At 37.4% G+C, this 25400-nt stretch overlaps 1 protein-coding gene across 1 annotated transcript in view; it reads left to right on the top strand.

Moving 5' to 3' along the window:
• Nucleotides 1-2316: 2316 nt before the first annotated feature.
• KPNA4 (karyopherin subunit alpha 4) overlaps nt 2317-25400 on the top strand; it is a 67943-nt gene continuing 44859 nt past the window's right edge. The window contains exon 1 of the mRNA XM_047098943.1: nt 2317-2670. Coding sequence (XP_046954899.1) covers nt 2602-2670 — 69 coding nt within the window. The 5' untranslated portion in view covers nt 2317-2601. The remainder of the gene's footprint in view (nt 2671-25400) is intronic.

Genomic DNA, 25400 nt, shown 5'->3' with positions numbered 1-25400 from the left:
TGACCTGAAGCAAAATCAAGAGTGGGATGCTTAACCAACTTAGCCACCCAGGCACCTCTCAATCCACATTTTTTTTTTAAGTTTCTTTATTTATTTTGAAATAGAGTGAGTGGGGGAGGGGCAGAGAGAGAGAGAGAGAGAGAGAGAGAGAGAGAGATACTGATAGTGCAGAGCCTGATGCAGGGCTCAAAGAACCAGGAGATCATGACCTGAGATCAAATTGAGCACTTAACCAACAGAGCCACCCAGACGACCCTCAATCCATTTCTTAATCAAGAAGTGTTAGCTTGTTTTTTAACTTATGGAATATACATTCAAAGAAACTTAGATTCAAGTCCTATATTTGTCAAAGTCACTGAGGGCATACTATGTGCCAAGCACTACTAGTTTCTGAATACATGATAGAGAACAAAACACATTCGTTCCTTGACTTCGGAGATATGCCAAAGACCTTCGAAAGACATTAAATAATAATAATAGAAAGTAAATCACTTTGTGGTTATTCCCTATTTGTACTGCCTCTTTTACAGTGGGTAACTGTGGTCACACCCTTCTCTTAGGAGTATTCTGCAAAGAGTTTTGCGAAGTTGTTTAACTACCGGAGACAATCAGTTGTAGCTGCGAGAAATAAAGACATAGAATGATAGACGATTTCATAAACTTTATCTTGAAAGCTATCATGGAATTTATTCCAAGAAGTACAAAATATTCATCTATACATGCATATTGACAAGATAACTTCTATTCATAGCGTGGGAATTCACCAGCAGTAGGTTTTCTAGAATCCTGCTCATGACAAAAATCCGTAATGGTGACACACACATATATTCCAGCTTTTCAACTAAACTTATTTTGAAAACACCAGTGCTCCAGTGTGCAATGTTACTTCAATTAAATTATTCTTTGGTGAATAAGGATCTATAATGAACTTCATTTATATTTTAAGATCGGCAATGAACTTACATTCAAGTTAACCTTCAGGGTGAATTATTTCCAGGTACAGCTTCTGTTTGCCTAGGCGGTTGAAAGTATACTAAGTACTGAGAACTTTGCAAGTATTATTCTCATTTTAAAGGTTTTATCTCTCAGTACGTTGTTCTACTCATATATATACATATATATATATATATATATATGTACATTAGTAAAGAAGTAGGAGGGAAGGAGGCGGGCGAGGAGTAAAAGTTCTCGGAAGAAATCCCCATACCTTGCCAAATTTAAACGCGCCCAATACTCCTACACCGCCCCCTTTCCTTCCGACCAGAGTTGCTTGCTGCTGCCTACTTCGTTTCCCTGCACATTTGAGGCGCTATTCGTTGGTAAATGTATTTTTAAACCATTTCCTTCTCCCATTTTCTTAAGCATTTGAATACGTTCCTTTGTAGTTTGTGTTATTTCTGCCTATAGTAATAACATTCCTGATAGAAATGTATTTCTTTGGGAATTCATTTCATTTCTCAACAGTTACAACACTATATTATGTCAGGTGCCACAATCCCGTCTTCCAGAAGTTAGTACTTTGTGGCCAAGTAGCTTCTTTAACTTTCTAAAACGAAATACCTAAGAGGCGGTACCATCACCGTATCATCTGCGCTTCCAAGTTCCTACCTGTTGCGGGGACTTGGTCTGAAGAGATGAATCAGATTTGTCAAATGCATCCTTTCCCTTTTCCACCCACTGCCTTTCTCGCTTTCCGCTGCGACTCCCGAACGCACGTCACCCCTGCCGGTCCAAACCCCTGCCGGTCCAAACCCCGAGGCCCAGCCCTCACACAGCGGGAACCCCCCAACCTGGGAATGGAGTTTGGTTTGGGGCCGGCTGGGGGCTGGGAGGACGGGAAGGCGTGTCCCGGCGAACTGAGCCGAGGCGCAGCTCCCACTTCCTGTAAAGCCAATAGAGCGCGAAAGGAATGCCCTAGAAGAGAGGGCGCACCCGACAAAGAAGTATGTACTTAACTCTGCTGCAATCCTGGAACACAGAGGTCTGGGGCAGCCCCGACAAGAGCAAACCAACTCCTACCCCGGCCTCCCCTTCCCCGCCTCCCTTCAAGTCGTCCAATTCTCTTTCGCTTCCTCCGGGTTGCTCCGGAGGCACGTGGTCCCTCCCCGCCCTGCCCCCGCCGCGCCCCTCCCAGCCTTCCAGTCCTCCGGCCCTCCCTCCCGGCGCCGCTCTCTTCCCCTTTCCGTTTTCTCTTCCGCCCCCGCTCTCCATCGTCCTTTTTGATTGGTCGAGCGCACGGGAGCCTGGCTGACCAATCGGTGAGCTGGGCTGGCGGTGATGGGCGTGGCCGCGACTCCGGGGCCCTCAGATCGAGGCTGCCTCCCCCTCTCAGCCGGCAGCACATTCCGCCGCCGTTGCCGCCGCCCGGCCCCGCAGTTGTCTTCTCTGGAGCTGCCGTCGCGCTGGGGTTAGGGCGGGGGGGGGCGGGCGGGGAGAGGAGGAGAAGGCCAAGGCGGAGGCAGGTGAGAGGAGGAAGGAAGCGGCGGCCCGGCGAGCATTGCAGCTCAGGCGGCGGCCCGGTTCCTGGGAGTGTCGGTGCGGCGTGGTGGTTGGGGCGGATCCCGCGGGGCCCGGGCGGGGGAAGGAGTCACCGGCCCGGCCATGGCGGACAACGAGAAACTGGACAACCAACGGCTCAAGAATTTCAAGAACAAAGGCCGCGACTTGGAGGTAAACTCGGGGGCGCCGGAGGGGTGGGGGCTTTGGGCCTCGGGCCGATCTCCGCCGGGACTCCCAGTGTGGGGAGTAGGGGCGGGTGCCGCCGCCGGGCCGCGGGGGAATGGCGCTGGGGGCCGGCCCGTCCGTGACGCCTCTGTGAACGCGCCGGGAAGTTTGTGTCGGGCCTGGTCCACCTCCGCCGGGGAGCGAGGTGCTGGGGTACGGCCGGCGCGGCCTAGGCCTGCCGGGGGGAGCCGGCCCGGCGCGGGTGCGAGGGGCTGGGCCGCGCGGCAGGGAGGCCGGGCGCGGCGAGTGCGGAGGAGGCGTGCGTGTGCCGCGCCGCTTCGGCCGGGCTGCGGCCCCAGCCCCGGCAGCAGCGGATATTCCGGCTCTCCCCCGGGCCCCGACGTCTAGCGCCGCGAAAAGGAGGGCGGTGGGAGGTGGGGGGACAAGTGTGTGGCGACCGAGTGGGGCTCGGAACTTCCCCTGCGGGGTCCGCGTCTCCACTTAAAGGCATTTTTTCTGGTCTTCCCGACTCCCGCTTTACCCCTGCCTCCCCCCAATATCCAAACTACAGGAGTCAACTTCTCCGTCGAAAAAAACACCCCCGGCGTGAGAGGCCATCCTGGTGATGCTAACAGTGCCTTCCAGCGGCCTGTGTTTTACTCTGGATATAGCTGATTCAAGATGTGGCTCACGGTGTGCCCTCTTCCAGGCAAAGAATACCCCTTATTTCAGCTTGCTCACAAATCTCTTTATCCCCTCCTGAGAGACCACCAGCTGCATTCTTATATATAAAGTCCACAGGGTTATACAAAGCTGTCATCCTCTAGTCTACAGTATCCTTTCCCTCCACCTGCTGGTGGTGGTAGTGGGGGGATGGGGTGGGTTATGGAATGGCACCATAACGTTTTATTATTTTAAAAGGGCGAAAAAAAAAACCCACCCTTCATTATCTTCGATACAGCTGCTCCTGAGGTTGTTAGGCTACATGAAGTGTGAGGGTGAAATCATACACACACAACACAGATTTTCGATAGAAGACTTCGCTTTAGTTTTAAGAGTCTAAGTAAATCGAGGTGGGTTTTTTTTTGTTTTTTTTTTTTAATAGTTCAATCCTGCGTCTGAATCAGGAATTTAGCTTTGAAAAGAAAGTGAAGTATTTTTTATGTTGTTCCTCTGTACTTTTTTATACTGAGATCTTCAGATTCCCATCACCTGTTTCTGAACTGTGAGCATTTGCTTGACTGAGATAGTAACTATTTTCTGGGCTTTTCACAAAGCCATTCAGTCTCTAAAGTAGTTGGTGCTGTTTTTAGTGGTTTTCATAGTTTGAGGAGCTGTGACTGTGGCTCTTCATTCTGTGAGTGTTTTAAGGTTAACGTGAGACATTATCCTGTGATCCCTTTTTTTAAATGAAAATTTTTAACATCTTTATTGAGGTAATTCATATGCTATAATAATCACCATTTTAAGTGTCCAGTTTGTGATTTTCTTGTGAAGTTTACCTCATTGTGTAATGATGTGAAGGAAATTTTTTTACTAATACCAGTATTTAGAATGAAAAAAAATTACAGAATTTAAAAGTATAAATACCACTAGTGACAGAATCCAAAAAAATAGCAATTAGATGCTTGACAGGTTCTAATCCTTTCCCCTCTACATTTCTGGCAATTTTTTTTTAAACAACTTCATTGAAATGCAATTAATATACCACACCATTCACTTATTTAAAGTGGTTTTGGTGTTTTGACATAATTGTGCAATCATTAGCACAATCAATGTTAGAACATTTTTATCACTACAAAAAGAAATTTTAACTCATGAGCAATCTCTATTTCCCAGTTACTCTCTGTGTCTCTAGATTTGTCTATTTTGGACATTTCCTGTAAATGGAGTTATACAGTATGTGATCTTTTGTGAGTGGCTGCTTTTAGGTAGCATAATGCTTTCAAAGTTCACACATGTAACGAAAATGTAACAGTGCTTCCTTCCTTTTAGTGGCTGAATAATTGCTAAATAATTTTCAAAACTATGGATATATCACATTTTGTTTATCCATTCATCAGTGGATGGCCATTTGCATTGTTTCCACTTTGTAGCTATTATTCATAACGCTGCTGTGAACATTTACTTACACATTTTGTGAGGAACTGTGTTTTCATTTCTTTTGGTTATATACTGAGGAGTGGAATTAATTGGATCATAGGGTGACTTTATGTGTAACCTTTCTTGGGATTGCCAAAATGTTTAAAGTGACTTTTTGTTTGTTTGTTTGTTTTGGTAAATTGATGTTTCCTCTTATCGTGAATCTCTTATTTAGTCAGATTGTGCTGTCTCTATTCAAACAATATTATGAGTGATTTTTAAAAGTAACCATAAATAGGAGCACCTGGATGGCTCAGTTAGTTGAGCATCCAACTCTTGCTTTTGGCTCAAGTCATAGTCCCAGGCTCGTGGGATTAAACCCCACATTGGGCTCCTTGCTGAGTGTGGAGCCTCCTTGAGAATCCCTCTCTTCTCTCTCTCTCACTCTCTCTCTCTCTCTCTCTCTCTCTCTCTCTCTCTGTCTCTCTCTTTCTTTCTCTCTTTCCCCTCTCCCTCCCTTCCGTGCTCTCTTTCTGAAATAAAAAAAATTTTAAATAAATGTAAATTAACCAAATATTTTTAAGAAGTTTATAGTGCCTTAAATGCATCCTTTGGTAACTTTAATAACCATGTGTGTACAAAGGGAAAGTGATATTTTCACTTTTCCACCTAAGGAAATGACATTAATGGAAAATCATACTTTCTCCTCACTTCTTTAGTCACATCACCTGTAGTGAGATAGAAACATCTTTTATTATCTTTGGAGAACACTAGAATGGCCTGTTTTGTGTATTTATTAATTACATATATGTCTGTGCCTCAGAACAATTACTATGCCCATAATCTTCCCCTACAAATTGGTTACTATGTTTTGCTACAACGGTTTCTAAGAAAATACTGCTTTTTGGTTTAGGTCTTAATGATGCCATCTGTTTCACTGGGAGGTTTTTAATTAAAAAGTATAGACCAGTGCTAGTCAATACATTTTGTTTAATCCAGTACATCCAGAATACCAATATAACATCAGCAATGTAAAAAAATATTGAGATATTTTATATTCTCTTCATCCAGAGTCTTCAAAATCTGGTTTGTATTTTACATTTAAAGCATATCTCAGTTTGGACTAGCTACATTTCAGATGCTTAATAACCACATGAGGCTATTGGCTGTCTTATTGGACAGCACAGAAATAGAATAGCATATAGAATGAGATAATTGTACCACTTTTCAGTTTGATCTAACATTGTTTGATTTGAAATTAATAGGGTACAAAGTTTTAGAGTTTAGTGCAATCTCATATTCTGTAAATTTGTGTGTGACCTTGAGAGAGTCAGGTTTATGAGTCTCTCATCTGTAAAACTAGAGGTACTTAACATCTGCTTCATGAGTGTTGTGAAAATTAATGGGTTAATGTTAGGAAGATGCCTAGCAGTTCTCTGAGCATTTTATCTCTTTTAGCTGTTCTGCTAGGGGGTTAGGGTGACTTAATAGGATTCATTGTAATTGATTCTTTTATTCCCTAGTTTGCAGTTGGCTCTTTGTTTTTCCTCCGTGTCCATACAGAATTTAAGTTACATTGAACTTATAATTAACAGGGAAAGTTTTTAAGGTAGAGATCTGTAATTGCTCATTGAAGGGCAGTTTGGCCACAGGGAATTATTGACCCTTCTAAAGTCATAATTTCTAAGTTTTAGAAGTTGAAACTGATTTAGAGATTTAAATATGACACTGATTCTTACCTTTCATCCTACCATTCTGGCTGTTCCAAAATGTGGTCATGCTAACTTCTTGAAACACAAAAGCATTAAAGAAAGCATATGTCAGTATCCATGTAAAATAATTTATAGGAATCTCAGGTAATATTCAAGACTCAGATGCTTTCTTGCAGTGTGGCAAAGGATCATCATTATTAGTTTAAGAAAAGTAACCATAGAAAGAGTACACTGAATGCAACACAGGAAATGTGTAGTGACCAAATTTCAAATAAAGTATATGTCAAAATATAGCAAATTAAGCTCATCTAGTTTAGGTTTTAAAAGTAGAGGGTCGACTCTTTTGTAGACTTTCCAATAAATCTGCATGATTTTTATACAAGTTCTGAGAGTATCCAGGGCCTAATAGAGCATAAATTCTGTTAGAAAATAATTAGATCTTATAAAAACACAATTAAAAAAACCCTAAATATTAAAGAATAATAAAATGTTATGTGATTGTAAACTTGTGATTGTCCACACAACATAAAGTATGAAGTCAGCTTGAACTTTAGAAATAAATAGTTGTTTGGTTGGCAAGAGTTTAATAAATTGATCAGCTATTTTGTTGTTGTTAAATGGCTTTGGTAGTTTGTAACTGTACAGAGTGAAAAGCATTGTTAAGCTATTAAGTCTTGTTAACTTTTAGAGACTGACCTCTCTCATCACAAATCTTGGAACATATTTACTATACTTAAAATAACTACTGTCTAATTTTTCATATAATAGTCCAAGCATGTGACAATATGAAACATCTGATGGAAGTATAGTTAGGAATTAAATAATTGTTTTTGTGCTTCCTGCCAGCTTTCCTGGTTTATAAGACAGTCAATTTCAGAATTGCTTCATTGATAATCTTCTCTGAGATATCAAAATGTCTTTGTTTTTCATAGTCAAATGAATATACAAGATTGGGAAGAATTTTAGGAGTGATTTAGCTGTAAAAGAATGAAATTACTTTAGAAGAAATGTGTAGGTAGTTTTTAGGCATTGATGTCTAATACCTGTTAGTGACTGTGGGTCCTCAGAATATTTTTAAGTGTTTTCTGGAGCAGCATTCATATACTTAATTAAGGCCTATAGTGATAAAATGACAACTTGTGGTCAGGTCTAACCTTGAATGATGATTTTGGTAGTTGCTGGTTTAGTTTTGGAGCAGAGAAGTATGATTGAAGGGAACTGACTTTTGAGCACACACTGTATATGCTTTTAATTGTATTCTCATTTCTCTCACTCTAATAAGTAGGAATTAATTATTCATTTTATAGAAGAAAAATCTCTACAGTTAAGTGACTTAATAGCATCATATTTAAGGAATGATTTTAATTCAGGTACATGTCAAAGTAAAGTGTGTACTATTTATACCATACCATATTACTTGTCTTTAACTTCTCTCAGCCTTCATACAGGTCTGAAAGTTGATTAAAAGGCTATATGTAAAAGCATAGTCAAATGGGTATAGTAGATATTCAATAAGTGTTTCCTTTTCTCCCAAAGAGAGTTTTGGAAATAGTATATCTAATGTGACCTTTAAACTCTAGAGAACACATTTATAGGCTATTTAGATTTAGTAAAAGGGCTAGGGGAGACTCCTGGTTTTTTTACAGTTAATGTGAGAACAACCTCTGTATTGGCACCTGTTAAATAAGGACAGATACATACTGTATGTGCTTCTAAGGGCCTCAGTTCAAAAGCTTTGGGAACATAAGATGTGTTTATGCTGTTAAAAATTAAGAACCTCAAAGAGCTTTGTTTGTGGGTTTCTATCAACATTTATCATTTCAGAAATTAAAACTAAGAATTTTAAAAAAGATTAACTCCTAAAAAATCATGAAACTATTTTATAGAAACATAAATTTCTAATGAAAAATAACTTATTTCCCAAAACCCAAAAAATTTGGTGAAAAGAATGACCACGTTTAACTTTTTTTGAAGTGTATCTTGTGTATGGGACAAGAAAAGATAGTTGGATTCTCATGTCTGTTTCTGAATTCAGTCTTTTGTGCTAATGTTGGTTGAAGTTTATGAAGAGTATCCAGCTTCACACAGATAGGCAGTTGGAAAGGGAGGATGTTTTAATAGGCTTTTCAGATAATTATGGAAATTTTTGTTTTTGATTCTATACAGTAACTCCACAAAATAGTTTCTTAAGGGTTAGTTGCAATATGGAATCTGAAGCCACATCAGTGAACCTTTCATACTGTTATGTTAGAATTTATAGGTCTGTCTTGCACTTGGAATGTATCTTTTGCCCATGCCTGATTTTGTAACAGCATGTATTGGTCATTTGGAAAATATTAGTTCACAGAATTATATAGATCTTCCAAATACTGACACATTTTATTATATAATGAAAATTCACAATTATTGTCAGTTAGTGTCACCAAATAGGTTATCAGAAAAATCTTAAATATTAGGCATTTGTGAAGCTCACAGTGGTGGATACAGGTTTTCCAAAATTCTTACTTTCATTTGAAAGCTTAAATTTTATCATTAGCAAGAAACTCTGTAGTTGTTTCCCTTGAAGCCATAAGCTCACTTTGCTCATTTTTGTGAAAACATCTGCCAGACTCTGTCTGAATAGCCATAATTTGTCTGTCAGTCGTTCTTTCAAGTAAAAATGGTGTTCCATGAAAAAAATGACTAGTTCAGTTTGCAAATCAAGCTCACAAAAACTTTCTCCTTGAGACAGTCCTCGTATGGCAGAAGTGGGTATTTTGCAGAAGAGGTTTATGTGTAATCCCCATTTTATCACAAAATTTTAGAAAGTCTGGTTTTTAATAAAGGTAATTTTTTACTGTTTAATCAAGGACATTAAGTGAACTGGCTTTTTTTTTTTTTTTTTTTTTGACTGAAATACAGTGAGTACTTATACAGCTTGGTGACATTGCCTTTAATTAATGCTCAAGCACCAGCAGTTTCACCCGCTGCATTGCACTGCAGTGCAAATATTAGCACGATAATATTAGTAGTAAGATGAACATCGTTTTGATCTGTGGACCCTCTGAAGAGGTTTCCAATGTCCCCACAGGGACCTATTGATAACACTTTTGAGTACTGTTGTCTTTGTTGATTAGCGTTACTTCTGTAAGAGGTGACTGTCACTTTTAATTAATAAAGCTCTTAAAAGACTTTGTAGTATCACAGTTAAAAAACATGGACTATAGAGTCACACCAGGACATGAACCCTATTTCTTCCATTTAATAGTTATGGAAGTTAACTTAATCTTTCTAAACCATTTAAATGCTTAATAGTGCCTGGCATATAGTATATGCAGAGTGAATGGAGGCTTTTTTTAAATTTCTTCCAGCTTGCTTCATCGTTCATTTTATCCAGATAACCCCTTGTGTTCCCTGTCAGAATAATATTTTGTTTGCAGTTCCTTTTTTACCACTGTGTACCATAACTCAAATCATATCACATAAATTGGGGAAGGCTTCCTTTTCCCTTCATTAGCACTCAAGTGAAAGCCTTTCTCCTGTGTGCTTCAACCAAATTGTGGCAAAATTACTAGTTTCTGACTTCATTTCTTTAATTCTGTGTTGTAAGTAGGTTAGTAAATACTTTATGTAGTTTGTAACTGTTTTTCCACAAGATTGTAAATTTAATCAGAAAATAGTTCTAATTCACAGTGTTTAGTACCTGTGATGAAAAATGACTTAAGGTGATAGACATGCTGGTGATATAAGAGTAGCTTGACTATTTAAAATCTAAGCTTTTTCTATTACTGTTTATTTACTATTAGAACAAAATTTTTTGGCTGTCACTTTTACCGTAAATTTACTGTACATGAAACCTGACATAAATTACAATTTCAATAATTTGTTTTGAGAAACCTGTATTTTATTAAACTTTTATTAACAAAAGTCAGAATTCTAAGATAATACGGTGTTTTATAATTTGGTGGTAGACATATTTTTAATATTGGAAAGCAAATCATATTCTCAGTTTCCTATTTTTTTTTAATGTTTATTTATTTATTTTTGAGAGGGAGAGCTAGTGAGTAGGGGAGGAGCAGAGAGAGGGAGAGAGAGAATGCCAAGCAGACTCCGCGTTGTCAGCACGGAGCCCTTTGTGGGAGTCAGTCTCACAAACAGTGACATCATGACCTGACCTGAAAGCAAGAGCCAGACGCTTAACCAGCTGCACCACTCAGGCACCCCATCCTATTCTTTTATGAAAAGTTTAGTTCCCGGGCGCCTAGGTGGCTCAGTCGGTTGAGTGTCTGACTTTGGCCCAGGTCATGATCTCACGTTTCGTGTGTTCGAGCTCTGCGTTGCGCTCTGTGCTGACAGCTCAGAGCCTGGAGCCTGCTTTGGATTCTGTGTCTCCCTCTCTCTGCCCCTCCCCCGCTGGTGCTCTGTCTCTGTCTGCCTCTCAAAAATAAAGAAATGTAATTGAAAAAAAAAGTTTAGTTGCTCAGTATTTATTCATAATACTTGTTTTAGTTTTTTTGTTTTGTTTTTGTTTTTTTTTTAGTTCATTTATTTTGAGAGAGACAGAGCGAGTGGGGAGGGGCAGAGATGGGGAGGGAGAGAGAATCCCAAGCAGGCTCTGGGCTGTCAGCACAGGGCCCAGTGTGGGGCTCAAACTCACAAACCATGAGATCATGACCTGAGCAGAAACCAAGAGTCTGATGCTTAACAGACTGAGCCACCCAGGCACCCCAAGTACTTATTTTAGTTTTTATAGAATGTCTTTGTGATTCCTTAAAGTAGGTATTACATAAATTTATTTAGTTAATGGTAATTATATCCTGATAGCTTTACAAGTAGTGTCTGCTTGGTTGTACTGAATGACCCTATCCTCTTTGCCACCCATCCTGCCTTTTTACCCTGGTCCTTTGTACTCACTTTCAGCTGTTGCTGGTCCAGAAAAGCAAGCAAAATATAGTCTTAATATTTTCAAGTAATTGTTACATTATTCTTGGTTCTTTAGTAAGTATGAAACCCAGTCTTTTTTTACTCTAAATAGTGGCTTTAAGGATACCCTGAACTCTTTCTTCATAATGTTGTTAGTGTGAAAAGTTAAGTCTGATAGCTTTAGGTCGAGAGAGCTCATTTTTATACTATGTACTTATGTTTTAGGGAAAAGAAACCCAGTTCACGTTAGTTGAAACATAAGCTTTCATAACCCAGTAAGTCCAGGGCCACAACTGACATTAATTGTGATAAGAGTTCTAGTGAAAGTCTAGGGAAGACTGATTGATCAAGATTTGATTGCATGCTTAGGCCTCAATCACTTTGGGTAGAGAAATACGGTTCTGTGATTGGCCAGCAAAAAGTCACATGTCATGTGTCCAGGTGTGTGTGTGTGTGTGTGGTAGATGGGAAGGGATGTTGGTAATTTCACTTAACCCTCAGATTTGTCACAAGAACGAGGGGTCTGTTAAGAGTAAGTAAGAAAGGAAGAAAAAATTTACTGAAGACAAAATTATAAAGCAGCACCATTCAATACAGATGTAGAATGGTTCCTTATTTTGCTTTTGAATATTATGTGGGAATGTTTGTTGTATTACAAGCGTATCTATAAAATTGAACTCATTGTTGATCAACTGTTTTCTCCAAAATTTTGAGTGTTCACATTTTTTCTCTTGATGTCTTGAATAATTTTTCCCAGTTCCCTTTTGTTCTCCTGCTTTAAAATAGTATTCTCCTCAAATGATGGAAAAGCTTAATTAGGACCAATAAACAAATACAGAAAGACCAACATTGTCACTCACTAGGGAAATGGCAGATCAAAACCATAATGAGATACCATTTCAACCTGCTAGAAGGGGTTCTTTAAGTATGAAAATTAAAGTAAGTAAACAAAAACAATAAAAAGTGTTGGTGAGGATATGGAGAAAGGGCACCCCTCATACATGGCTGATTGGAATGTAAAATGTTGCATTCCACCTTGGAATGTAGTTTGGCAGTTCCTCAAAAAGTTATACAGTTAACATGTGACCTAGCAATTCCACCTCTAGGTATAACACCCAAGAGATTTAAAAACAAGTGTCTGCACAAAAACTTGTACATGAATGTTCCTAGTAGCATTATCCATTGTAGCTGAAACGGAGACAACCCAAATGTCCATCAACTGATGAATGGCTAAACAAAATACAGTCTATACGTACAATAGAATACTATTCTGCCATAAAAAGGAATGAAGTACCACTGCATGCTATACCATGATGAACCTTGAAAGTATTATGCTACCTGAGAGAAGCCAGTCATAAAGGATCCCATACTCTATAATTTCAATTATATGAAATGTCCAGGATAGGCAAACACATAGAGACAGAAAGTGAATTAATAGTTCCCAAGGCCTGGGACAAGGGGCACATGGAGAATGACTGCTAATGGGTATGGGGGCTTTTTATGGTGAAGACAGTAATTAGATGTAATTAGATGGTGGTTTATGTGCAACTTTATACTAAAAAAAAACCACTGAATTGTACTTTAAGTGAATTGTATGGTGTGTGAATATCTCAATAAAGCTGTATGTCTTTTTAAAAAAGCTTACTAGAAGTAAATAGGGACTGTGACAACGTTCCACTAACGAAGGGTCACAGGTGAACTCCTGTTATCTCTTTTTACTGACTTCTCCATCTGCCCTTCTCTGTGTTGAATTTATTTGTTCAGCAAATATTTATTCAGTTCCTGTGTCTGAGGTTCTGTTGTAAGCAGTGAGGATAGAATAATGAATAACACTGGCTAAATTATCATGGAGTTTACATTCTAGCAAGTCAAGATTTCTCAGATTCCTGCTCTAAACTGACCCTGTGGGGATATTCAACCTAACATAAATTGAGCTGGTGTTGTGGTAGATCTCTTATCTTTCTTTCCTAAACTCAAATTCGCCCCAAACATGAACAGAAAAGACATCCTAAATGTTTACTGTCCAGTAACTCTTCCTTTGAGGTTTGTGGAAATGCTGGATTTTTAGAGTGGAAAGACCTAGGGTTACATTTTAATAACTGTATGCCATTAGGAAAGCCTAATAAATTTTTTTAACCTCAATTACTGTAAAATTAAAATCCACCTAATAGGTACTTGCTTTGATTAAGCTTTTAAGAATGCAGAGAACACCTTTTATTTGGACCAGGTCAAATAAGGTGGGATGTTAGGAAAATTAAGGAGCCAATTCTCACATTATGCAGCATACCTCAGGTAAGAGTGTCTTGGTGGTAGGAATTCATGGATACTCTTTGTGCTGCTCTGCCAGCCACTAACCCAGTTGCTAAGTTTTATTTTTCCCAGATATCAATGGTCTTATTAGTCTTTATGTAGTTTTGTGTTCAATTACTGAGAGAATCTGAGCTAATACAGCTCTGCCCAAGGTGAAACAGATTGTTTTTACTGGCCTGCTTGTGGATTGGCTTTTCCTGAGTCAAGTGCTTTCCCTTCACCCCACCCCAGTCAGCAGTGATGTGAAAGGGGGGATGTCACATGATAAAGAACAGCCTTTGCTTGCTTCTGCAGCAGCATCCCTGGAAAGAGAAATTTCTCTTAGGGTTGTAAGTATGACATTATTTAGCTAATGTCACTCCATTCTTACTTTTCTGTTAACTTTCTACTCACTGTTAAAAATCTGGGGCACATGATTTACCTCATTATTAATCTCATCTCCACAGTGATTGCCTTATTTCTGCTTTTGCTCTTGTCCAATTCATAAAACAATCAGCATGGTTCTTTTAAAAAATGAAATGATGCCCCTCCTCTGCTTCAGTAGCTTCCCACCACATTTAGCTTCCAAACTCTTTACTGAGACTTTCAAGGCCTTGCCACATCTGGTCCCTATCTATTTCTCCTACCTCTGTCACTTTATTTTCTCCCTTAGTTGTTATACTCTCATCTTCTTTTCAGTTTTTGAACTCTAACACTTCAATAGCTCTCTCCTCTTTAGGCTCTTGACACATGCTGGTCTATCTGAATGCTTTTTTCACCCCCTCTACCTGCATCCCCTTTCCTTCACTGCTTGGTTATTTCTCATTCTTTGAGTCTTCAATGTAACTTACTTAGAAATGCCATCCTCCCAACTCCCCACCCCCCACTGAGCTAATTGAAATTTAACCCCCCTTGTTGTTTTTCTTAAGAACACTGATGATAATTTGTTAGTGGGTTCACTCACTATTAATTTCTCCCATCAGACTAGAAGCTCTGTGAGAGTACAATCTTTGTCTGTTTTGTATACCACTCTTTTCTTAATTCTCATTACAGGGCCTGGCATGTAAGTGGCACTTAAGTAAATACTTGAGGGAATTAAATGAAACTTAAAAAAAGATGTGTGTGTGCACTCTGATTAGAATTGATGGCTAAATCAAAAAATTTTTTAAGTCAAGGTAATTTTTGTCTCTTGAAATGGTAATGGCATGGTAATTATAGAAGTCTTTCAGAAAAATGGGAAAATAAAGTAATCTTCCATAATCTTACTGCTATTAATCTTTTAGAATGTTTCCTTTTCCTTGTGTACAGCTTTTCAAATATATTTGGACTTAATTTGGGTTCTTATGAGAATAACTCATAGTAGAATACAGCCAAGTTTCTCCACCTTGACACTAATGGTACTTTGGGCCAAATGATATTTTGCTGTGGGAGAACCATTCTGTGCATTGTAGGATGTTTTAGCAGCATCCCTTGCCCCTACTATTAGATGCCCGTAGCATGCTCCCTCCCAGTGTTAACAGCCAAAATTGTCTCCAGAAATTGCCAAATGTTCCCTGACTGGGAAAATCTCCCTGGATGAGAACTGTTGGGATTCACTAAGTTCAGTAGATTTCCCAGAACACCATTACTTCAATGAATTTCTGTTGTCTATAAAGTCAGTCAAAATTTTTTAATAAGTCACATATTTCAGGCTGTCAGTTCGGTTTAGCAGATATCTGAGTGTTTCCTACATAAATACTAGGGAAGGGGCAAACACTAAACAGCAAATTAATTCTTGGGGTGCCTGGGTGGCTCAGTCGGTTGAACGACCGACTTCGGCTCAGGTCATGATCTCACGGTTTTTGAGTTGGAGCCCCGCGTCAGGCTCTGTGCTGACATCTCAGAGCCTAGAGCCTGCTTTGGATTCTGTGTCTCCCTCTCTGTCTGCCCCTCCCCCGCTCATGCTCTGTCTCTCTCTGTCTCAGAAATAAATAAACATTAAAAAAAATTTTTTTTAAATTCCTACCTTTTTAGTTTATAATTCCCCCATTTGTATAACTTCATCTTAGACTCTTCTGCCACTTGGGCAGGTAAATCCACCTTAACTTTAACACTCAGTTTTGCTTGTCTTATCTTTGCTTTTAGTGGATCCCTTGGAAACACCTTCTTGTTTTCCTTTTACTTTGCCATTTCTGATTTATATTTGTAGGTTGCACTGAAGCCTCAGTTGAATTGGAGGCGTCGGTTCAATATGGACTTTGTCTATTTTGTATACTACTCTGAATTCTCATCACAGAGTCTGGCATACAGATTTTCCTCATCAACAATTTGTATTGATCACTCATTGAACTCTTAGAGTAGTTATTTATGTACCCACATTTAGTATTTCCTCATGTAAGGTAATGTTTTCACTTGTGTGTTTTGTAGAGAAAAGTATTGCAAAAGGGTATGTATGACTTATACACCAACAAATTGATTAACCTAGATGAAATGGATAGATTGCTAGAAACATACAACGTACCAAGACTGAATCTTGAAGAAACAGAAAATCTAAACAGACCTATAACTAGTAAAAAGATTGAATCACTAATCAGAAATCCCCCAACAAAGAAAAGCCCAGGTTCAGAGGACTTCACTGGTGAATTCTACCAAACATTTAAAGAATTAACACCGATCCTGTTTAAACTTTTTCAAAAAACTGAAGATAAGGGAATACTTTAACATTCATTCTATGAGGCCAGCATTACTCTAGTACCAAAGCCAAAGACACTACCAGAAAACTGCAGTCCAATATCTTTGATGAATAGTGTCGGCAGAAATTTTCAAAAAAGTAGCAAACAATTCAACAGTCTATTAAGAGGATTATATACTGTGGCCAAGTGGGATTTATTCCTGGAATGTAATGTAATGGTTCAATATATGAAAATGAGTGTACTATATAACACATTAACAAGAATGAAGAACAAAACCACACATGATCTCCATTGATACAGAAAAAGCATTTGACAAAAATCAGTACTCCCTCATGATAAAAACCCTCAACATAATAAAGATCAAATATGAAAAACACCAGCAGACAACATATTCAATGATAAGTGAAAGCTTTTCCTGTAAGACTAAGAATAAGACAAGGATGCCCACTTCTACCAATTCTGTTCAGCATAGTCTTGAAGTCCTAGCCAGAGCAGTTAGGCAAGAAAAAAGAAATAAAAAGCATCCAAAGTGGAAAGGAAGAAGTAAAACTATGTTTGTAGATGGCTTGATCTTTTTATGTAGAAAACTCTAAAGATCCTCCCCAAAAAATGTTAGCAGTAATTAATGATTCAGCAAAGTTACGGGATGTAAAATCAGCATACACTCCTGAGGAACAATCTGTAAAGGAAAGTGAGAAACATATTTAGTTACAGTAACATCAAAAGGAGTAAAATACTTAGGAATAAACTTAACCAATGAAGTAAAAGACTTTTACATTGAAAATTACAAAACATTGCTGAAAGAAATTAAAGAGGACACAAATAAATGGAAAGGCATCGCATGTTCATAGGTTGGAGGACTTACTGTTAAGTGTCTACAAAGTGATCTACAGATTTAATGCAGTCTCTATCAAAATCCCAGTGGTGTTATTTGTAGAAATAGAAGAGTCCATATGGAATTGTAAGGAACGCTGAATAGCCAAAACAATCCTGAAAAAGACAAAAGTTGGGGAGGTCTCACACTTCCTAATTTAAAACTTACTCCAAAGCTATAGTATTCAAGACAGTGTGGTATTGACATAAAGTCATACATAGACCAGTGGAATAGAATAGGGAGCCCAGAAATAAACTCTTGCATGTAAGATTTTTTTTTTTTTTAATGTGAGAGATTTTTGACAACAGTGCCAAGACCATTCAGTGGTAAAAGACCATCTTTTCAACAAATGGGGCTGAGAAATTTTGATATCCACAAGCAGAACAATGAAGGTGGACCCTTACCTAACACCATATACTAGAAACTAAACTCAAAATGGATCAAGGACCTAAACGTAAGACCTAAAACAAAACTTAGGAAAAAAACAGGACAAAAACTTCATGACATTGGATTGGACAGTGATATCTTGGGTATGACACCAAAGACGTGTGTGTGTGTGTCTTGTACAAAATAGGTGAATATAAAAAACTAGAAATGCAATTTTTTTCTGTTCTTTATTTTCTGACTTTTCCAAAGAGATATGTATAACTTCTGAATTTAATACATTTCCCTATTGTTCAAATATTAGACAGTGAACCTACTGTAACCCCATTCCTTGGAGTTAACAACTGTTAATAATTTCTTAACGTTTTTTGTGATTTTTAAATTATAATTATGTACTAATTATTTCAGTGCTTATAATTTAGATGTGGATCATTTAAAATTTTCTTTTTAATGTTTTTTATTTTTGAGAGAGAGAGAGAGAGAGAGAGAGAGAATGTGAGTGTGGGGGGTGGGCAGGGCAGAGAGAGCGGGAGACCCAGAATTCAAAGCGGGCTGTCAGCACAGAGCCTGATGCGGGGCTGGAACTCATGAACTGTGAGATCATGACCTGAGCCGAAGTAAGACACTTACCCGACTGAGCCATCCAGGCACCCCTAGATGAGGATCATTTTAAAGTATTATTATTTTTAGTAGAATTCTTTTTAAAAACTGTTACTGTAGCTTGCCACAGTTAAATCTGGCCTCCTGTTGAATTTACTTTCAGACTTACACTCAGTCTTGAGTTATCTTTTTATTTGTTAGAGGTAAGAATATGATTCTCTTATGAAGACTTGCCCATCGCTAGTGGTGCTAATTAGAATTTTACTACTATTAATAAATACTATCTCTGAGAAATCGCTGTTTTAGTAAGCATTTAACATTAAGCATTTAAAATGTCCCTTTTAGATCTCACAGCTCATGGGTTCGAGCCCTGCGTCAGGCTCCGTGCTAATAGCATGGAGCCTGGAGCCTACTTCAGATGCTGTCTCCCTCTCTTTCTGCCCCTTTGCCACTCACACTTTCTTTCAAAAATAAATATTGAAAAAAATTTTTTTTAATGTCCCTTTTATTGTCATAAATGTAAAATTGGGATTTATTTGCCAGCATACATATTTAGCAAAGGCATGGATAAGTACCATGATGACTCCTCCTGGAGAGATCAGCAAGTGGAAATGAAGGAGGTAGAAATAGGAAAGGAATGGGAAAACAGACTTTTGTAGTTACACATTTTAGCATTTGGTTTACCATATTTATTGGGTCGAACAACTGTTGTACCTACCAGGTATGTTTAAGATGTGATGATCATTTGGGTTGAAAATGCCAGTAAATTGCTTTTCTCTGAACTGTTGTGTAGGTTAGCTTTATATGATGTGATTGATTTGGTTCCTTGCCTACTTTTCCATTTCTGGCTTCTGACATTCTTCAACAGATCCTGCGTGCACCATCTTTTATAATCCTCTCTTTTTGTATATGCTATATTTTCTACCTGGAATGCCTGTCTCTAGATCAGTTTTCATTTATTCTTAAAGATTCAGCTTATATTTCATCTTCAGTCTTTCTTCGCTTACTTTAAACCTTTTACTGTCAAAAACAGTACATGTGTAACACATTTATTAGATGAGTAAAGTCAAGTAATGTGTTTTAAATGGTGTTTGGCACCAAATGTTTGCAAAATGTTAGACTCTATTAAATTATATTTTTCTGTCATAAGAACTGCCACCTTAAAGCCATTGATAATGCTATATCTGATCCGCCTTTGTATTTCTAGTGCTTGACAAGTAGGTGATTAATAAATATTTGAATGATTGAGTGAATGCTTCCCAGCAGGCTGTAAATAATAATACTGTAGAATCTCATGCTACAAGGGGAGGGGAAGGTTATGTATGTTTGTGTATGTATAACTTTTTAAAAATTGTTTTATTGAGATGTAATTTATTTTGCTTAAAACCCATTTTGAGTGTACAGTTCAATGATTTTTAGTAAATTTTCATAGTTTTGCAACCATTACTATAATCCAGGTTATAGAATATATCCCATCACCCCACAAAATATCTCATGCCTGATTAATCATTTAACTTTTTATTTTCTCTTGGTGTGGTTTTTTTGTTTTTTTTTTGTTTTTTGTTTTTTGTTTTTTTTTTGTGCTATGTTAACATCCCTGGGGTATCAAGATAGGCTGGATAAAATAAAATCACAGCATTATATGCCATATCTTCTGTATGACCAACTTTAGAATTTTTCTTCAGTGAGGTGAGTTGAGTCCTTACTAATTAATCTAAACCCTCATATTTTACTCAAAATTTAAGGTATTAAAATTTCATACAGTATAACATCATCACATCTTAAATTACTAGTTTTTAGAGTTTTTTTTAAAAAAACTATACATTGGTAAAAAGTGACTTAGAAATTAAGTAGGCACTAGTTAGAAATCAAATAGCTATAAATTGGAAAAGGAAGTACTGAACCCTGTTCTCATAAGAGGAAGGTGTTTAATCCCTAGAATTATGATAGTGATGAACACTATCATAACTATTTTTAATTTGTTAAATTAAAAAATTATCTTGTGTTCTGTAAGATTCACTTGTTTGAATTTTTTTTGACAATTTCTTGTCCCCTTTTGCCTGAATATAGGATTTTGTAACTATATTTATTACAAGCAAAGAAATATAAAAATTCTGGGTTATCTGCCTAAACTATACTCCTTACTCAGCCTTTCTCTGCTTCTCTCCCCATCCCCCCATTGACTGCCTTTGTCCTTTAGATAGCTCTTTGGCCTATAAATAAGTCTTTGGCCAGTTTGTCAGCCTTTTGGAATTCTAATTGACAGCTCACTGCATCAGTGTAAGTCATGTGATATCACAACTATTATATTTGCATGTAGTATATGAAAACTCTCTAAGATAAGACTTAGAAAAATAAGCCTTCTATACCCCTTTCATGGGGCCCCAGAGAAATAAAAGTCCTTTATTTGAGATGGAGTTGTGACTTGTAATTGTCTAAATATCTAATTCCACTTTTAAGACATGGTTTTTTTTCAATAAAAAACGGTAAATGCTGCCACACTGGTGCATAGGAAGTCTTTCTACTAGTTCATTCGGTCTTCTCTTTACCTTGAAGGTAATAGCTTTTTCTCAAGAGAAGAAAATTCTTTCTTGCTCTCTTGCTGTGTAATAGATTGTCAAATCTCCTATTTTGTAAATAAATTTCTGTCGGTAGTAGTAGCCTAAGGCTTGTGTCACTACTAAAATGTTAAATTGGTTTGATAAATCCTTTATTAATAGTTCCAAATTATCAGAAACTCCAAATTTAATAAGATGTACTGTAATGGGAAAAATTCTTTGAGTGTAAATAAAATATTTGTGTAATAGTGTGTATTTAATATTTTATTTTTTGTGCAATATTTTGCTTTATTGAAAAGAAGTTAAAGCCCATTATAACTTAATTCTGCTTATTAGATGGAATACTTACTAGTTTTTATTAAAACCTTTTTTGACCACAAATATCAGTCCCTCAGAAGTCTATTGTATAATCTGTTAAGTAGTACAGTTTACAGTTTTATTTTCTGTCTGTGAGACATTGGACCTAATTTTTTAGGACCAAATTTTTGTTGTTGTTGTTTACCAGAATTGTTTATTGCTATTGTATTGTGAGACAGTGCAAAGCCCACGGTCTTCATGATAGTGCTTTTTCTTTAGTATGAGCCATAGGCTCTAAAATTGGCTTGAACTGTATTTGATTTTAAGACTTGAGGAAATCTGTATGGCTTAATGGTTAATTGGCTTTGTATGAGACTGTCCGAATTCTTTTTTTTTTTTTTTTAATTTTTTTTTCAACGTTTATTTATTTTTGGGACAGAGAGAGACAGAGCATGAACGGGGGAGGGGCAGAGAGAGAGGGAGACACAGAATCAGAAACAGGCTCCAGGCTCTGAGCCATCAGCCCCGAGCCTGACGCGGGGCTCGAACTCCCGGACCGCGAGATCGTGACCTGGCTGAAGTCGGACGCTTAACCGACTGCGCCACCCAGGCGCCCCGAGACTGTCCGAATTCTGATCCTAGCTGTCCCACTATAGCTGTGTGGCCTTGGCCAGTTAAGTAATTTAACTTCTCTAGGCCTCAGTTTTCTTACTTATAAAAAGAAAGAAATGTTTTGTGGTTGTGATTGTTGTTTTTATCTCTTAAGGCTATAATAATTAGAAGATAGTGAATGTTGAAATTCTTATGATAGTACTTGGCCAAGTATTTTTATTCAGTTTGCAGCCTTATTTGTATTTTTTTGATCTTGGTATTTTTTTAAGGGCAAAAGATTCAGAAGGACTTTCTGAATGAAAATATAAGATAGAAAAGAAACACATGAGAAGTTCAGTATCATTAATCATCTGGGGAAATGAAACATCTACATATGTATTAAAATGGCTACATGAAAAAGACTGACCATTTCAAATATTGATAAAAATGTGAAGGAAACTCTACTGTTACTGGGATGGACAGTTATACAACCAGTTTGGAAAACAGTTGGCAGGGATTTTGGTTTTTATTTTTTTATTCAAACATAATCAACATACAGTGTTATATTAGCTTCAGGTGTACAATATAATGATTCAACAGTTCTATATACTTTTCAGTGCTCATCCTGATAAGTGTACATTAATCCCCTTAACATGTTTCACCTGTCAGCCACCTCCCTCTGGCAGCCAGCAGTTCTCTGTATTTTCTTTTTTTGTCTCTTGTTTTTCTTTGTTTCTTAAATTCTGCATATGAATGAAGTCATGGTATTTGTCTTTCTCTGACTGACTTCTCTAAGCATTGTACTCTAGCTCCATCCATGTCCTTGCAAATGGAAGATTTCATTCTTCTTTATGGCTGAAAAATATTCTGTTGTGTGTGTGTGTATATATATATATATATATATATATATATATGCATATATATGTGTGTATATATATATGTGTGTATATATATATGTATGTATATATATACACATACATATATATATACACACCACATTTTCTGTATCCATTCATCCATTGATGGGCACTTGGGTTCCTTCCGAAATTTGGCTATTGTACGTAATGCTGCAGTAAACATAGGGGTGCTTGGATTCTTTTGAATTAGTGTTTTTGTATTTTGGGGGTAAATAGTAGTAGAATTACTGGGTTGTATGGTATTGATATTTTTAGGTTTTTGAGAAGACTCCGTACTGTTTTCCACAGTGGTTGCACCAATTTACATTCTCATCAACAGTGCACACAGGTCCTCTTTTCTCCACATCTTTGCCAGCACTTATTCTTTCTTGTGGTTTTGATTTTAGCCATTCTGACAGATGTGAAGTGATATCTTATTGTGGTTTTAATTTGCATTTCCCTGATGATTAGTGATGTTGAGCATCTTTATGTGTCTGTTGGCCATCTGTATGTCTTTGGGAAAAGGTCCATTCAGATCCTTTGCTCATTTTTTAATTGGATTATTTATTCGTTTTTGGTGTTGAGTTGTAGACATTTTTTTTTATATATTTTGAATATTAACCCCTAATCGGATATGTCATTTGTCAATATCTTCTATTCAGTAGGTTGCCTTTTTGTTTTGTTGATGATTTCCTTTGCTGTGCAAAACCTTTGTATTTTGGTATAGTCCTAGTTTAATTTTGCTTTTGTTTCCTTTGCCTGAGGGGTCATACCTAGTAAAATGTTTCTATGGTTGATGTCAAAGAAATTACTGCCTGTGTTTTCTTCTAGGGGTTTTATGGTTTTAGGTCTCACATTTAGGTCTTTAACCCATTTTGAGTTTATTTTTGTGGATGGTTTAAGAAAGTGGTCCAGTTTGATTCTTTTGTTATTTTTTAAATACATATCTGTATCAAAGCTCAAATGATCATCAAAAACTCAAACAGAGATGGAATAAATTGGTTTGGTCAAAAATTGAGGTAAAGATTTCTGTACATATAAGATTACCCAATACATTTTGAGAAGGAATATTTATTCCTTATGTTATTCCCTATATATGGAATTTATATTCTAGTAGGGAGAGGGTAACAATTAGTAAAATTATATATAGCATATTAGAATGTGATAAATGATATGGAGAAAAATAAGGCATAGAAGAGGAATAGAGAGTACCCAGTTGGAGAGTTGCTGGATGGTTAGGAAGGGGAAGACCTTACCATGGAGGTGACTTCTGAGAGATTCAAACATGAATGTGGGCACTGCAGATAGTGAAGGAACAGCGTTACAGCCTGAGGAATTCACAGTAGCAGTAATAATAATAGCTAACACATATATTGCTATGTGACAGGAGCTGTTTAAGCCCTTTACATATATTAACTTATTCAATCTTTATATAGTATCCTATGCAATAGGTATTTTTACTATCCTCATTTTATAGATAAGAAAACTGAGGCATTGAGAGCTAGTAAGTAGTGTGGCTGAAAATTAAACTCTAGCAGTTTGGTCATGGAGTCCATTCTTTGGAGTTGCTGTAGAGTCTATTAGTGAAGGCCTTGAAGAGAGAAAATTTCTAGTGTGTTAGGAGAATAGTTAAGTTAGTGCAGATACAGCAAAGTGAATCAAGAAAATGATAGAACCTGAGGTCTGAAAGGTGGTAATTGAAAAACAGTTAAGGTTAGAGATTTGAGAGGACTTAAACCATTTTAATGACTGGGCTTTTACTCCAAACTGGAGTTTGATAGTTTTGATAGACAGCCTTTGATAGTTTTGAAAAGGGAAATCACATCATCTGGCTTACTTTTTATTTATTTATTTTTTTGATTTTTAAAAATTTTATTTTTTAAATTTACATCCAAGTTAGTTAGCATATAGTGTAACAGTGATTTCAGGAGTAGATTCCTTAGTGCTCCTTACCCATTTAACCCATCCCCCCTCCCACAACCTCTCCAGTAACACTGTTCTCCATATTTAAGAGTCTCTTAGTTTTGTCCCCCTCCCTGTTTTTATATTATTTTTGCTTCCCTTCCCCTGTGTTCGTCTGTTCTGTGTCTTAAAGTCCTCATATGAATGAAGTCATATGATATTTGTCTTTCTCTGACTAATTTTGCTTAGCATAATACCCTCTAGTTCCATCCACGTAGTTGCAAATGGCAAGATTTCATTCTTTTTGATTGCCGAGTAATACTCCATTGTATATGTATACCCCATCTTTATCCATTCATCCATCAATGGACATTTGGGCTCTTTCCATACTTTTGCTATTGTTGATAGTGCTGCTATAAACATGGGGGTGCATGTGCCTCTTCAAAACAGCATACCTGTATCCCTTGGATAAATACCTAGTAATGCCATTGCTGGGTCGTAGGATAGTTGTATTTTTAATTTTTTTAAAATTGTTTTCCAGAGTGGCTGTACCAGTTTGCATTCCCACCAGCAGTGCAAAAGAGAGATCCTCTTTGTCCGCATCCTCACCAACATTTGTTGTTGCCTAAGTTGTTAATGTTAGCCATTCTGATTGGTGTGAGGTGGTATCTCATTGTGGTTTTGATTTGTATTTCCCTGATGATGAGATGTTGAGCATTTTTTCATGTGTCAGTTGGCCATCTGGATATCTTTTTTGGAGAAGTGTCTATTCATGTCTTTTGCCCATTTCTTCACTGGATTATTTGTTTTTTTGGGTATTGAGTTTGAGAAGTTCCTTACAGATTTTCATACTGACTCTATCTGATATGTCATTTGCAGATATCTTCTCCCATTCTTTTTGTTGCCTTTTAGTTTTGCTGATTATTTCCTTCGCTGTGTAGAAGCTTTTTATTTTGATGAGGTCTCAATAGTTGATT

The sequence above is a fragment of the Lynx rufus genome, unplaced genomic scaffold (assembly GCF_022079265.1).
Source record: "Lynx rufus isolate CCGP_SWC_20201006 ecotype Redwood Valley unplaced genomic scaffold, mLynRuf1.p SCAF_5, whole genome shotgun sequence".
Taxonomy (NCBI): domain Eukaryota; kingdom Metazoa; phylum Chordata; class Mammalia; order Carnivora; family Felidae; genus Lynx; species Lynx rufus.
The sequence above is the reverse complement of the archived record's forward strand: the minus strand, read 5'-3'. Positions and strand labels throughout refer to the sequence as shown.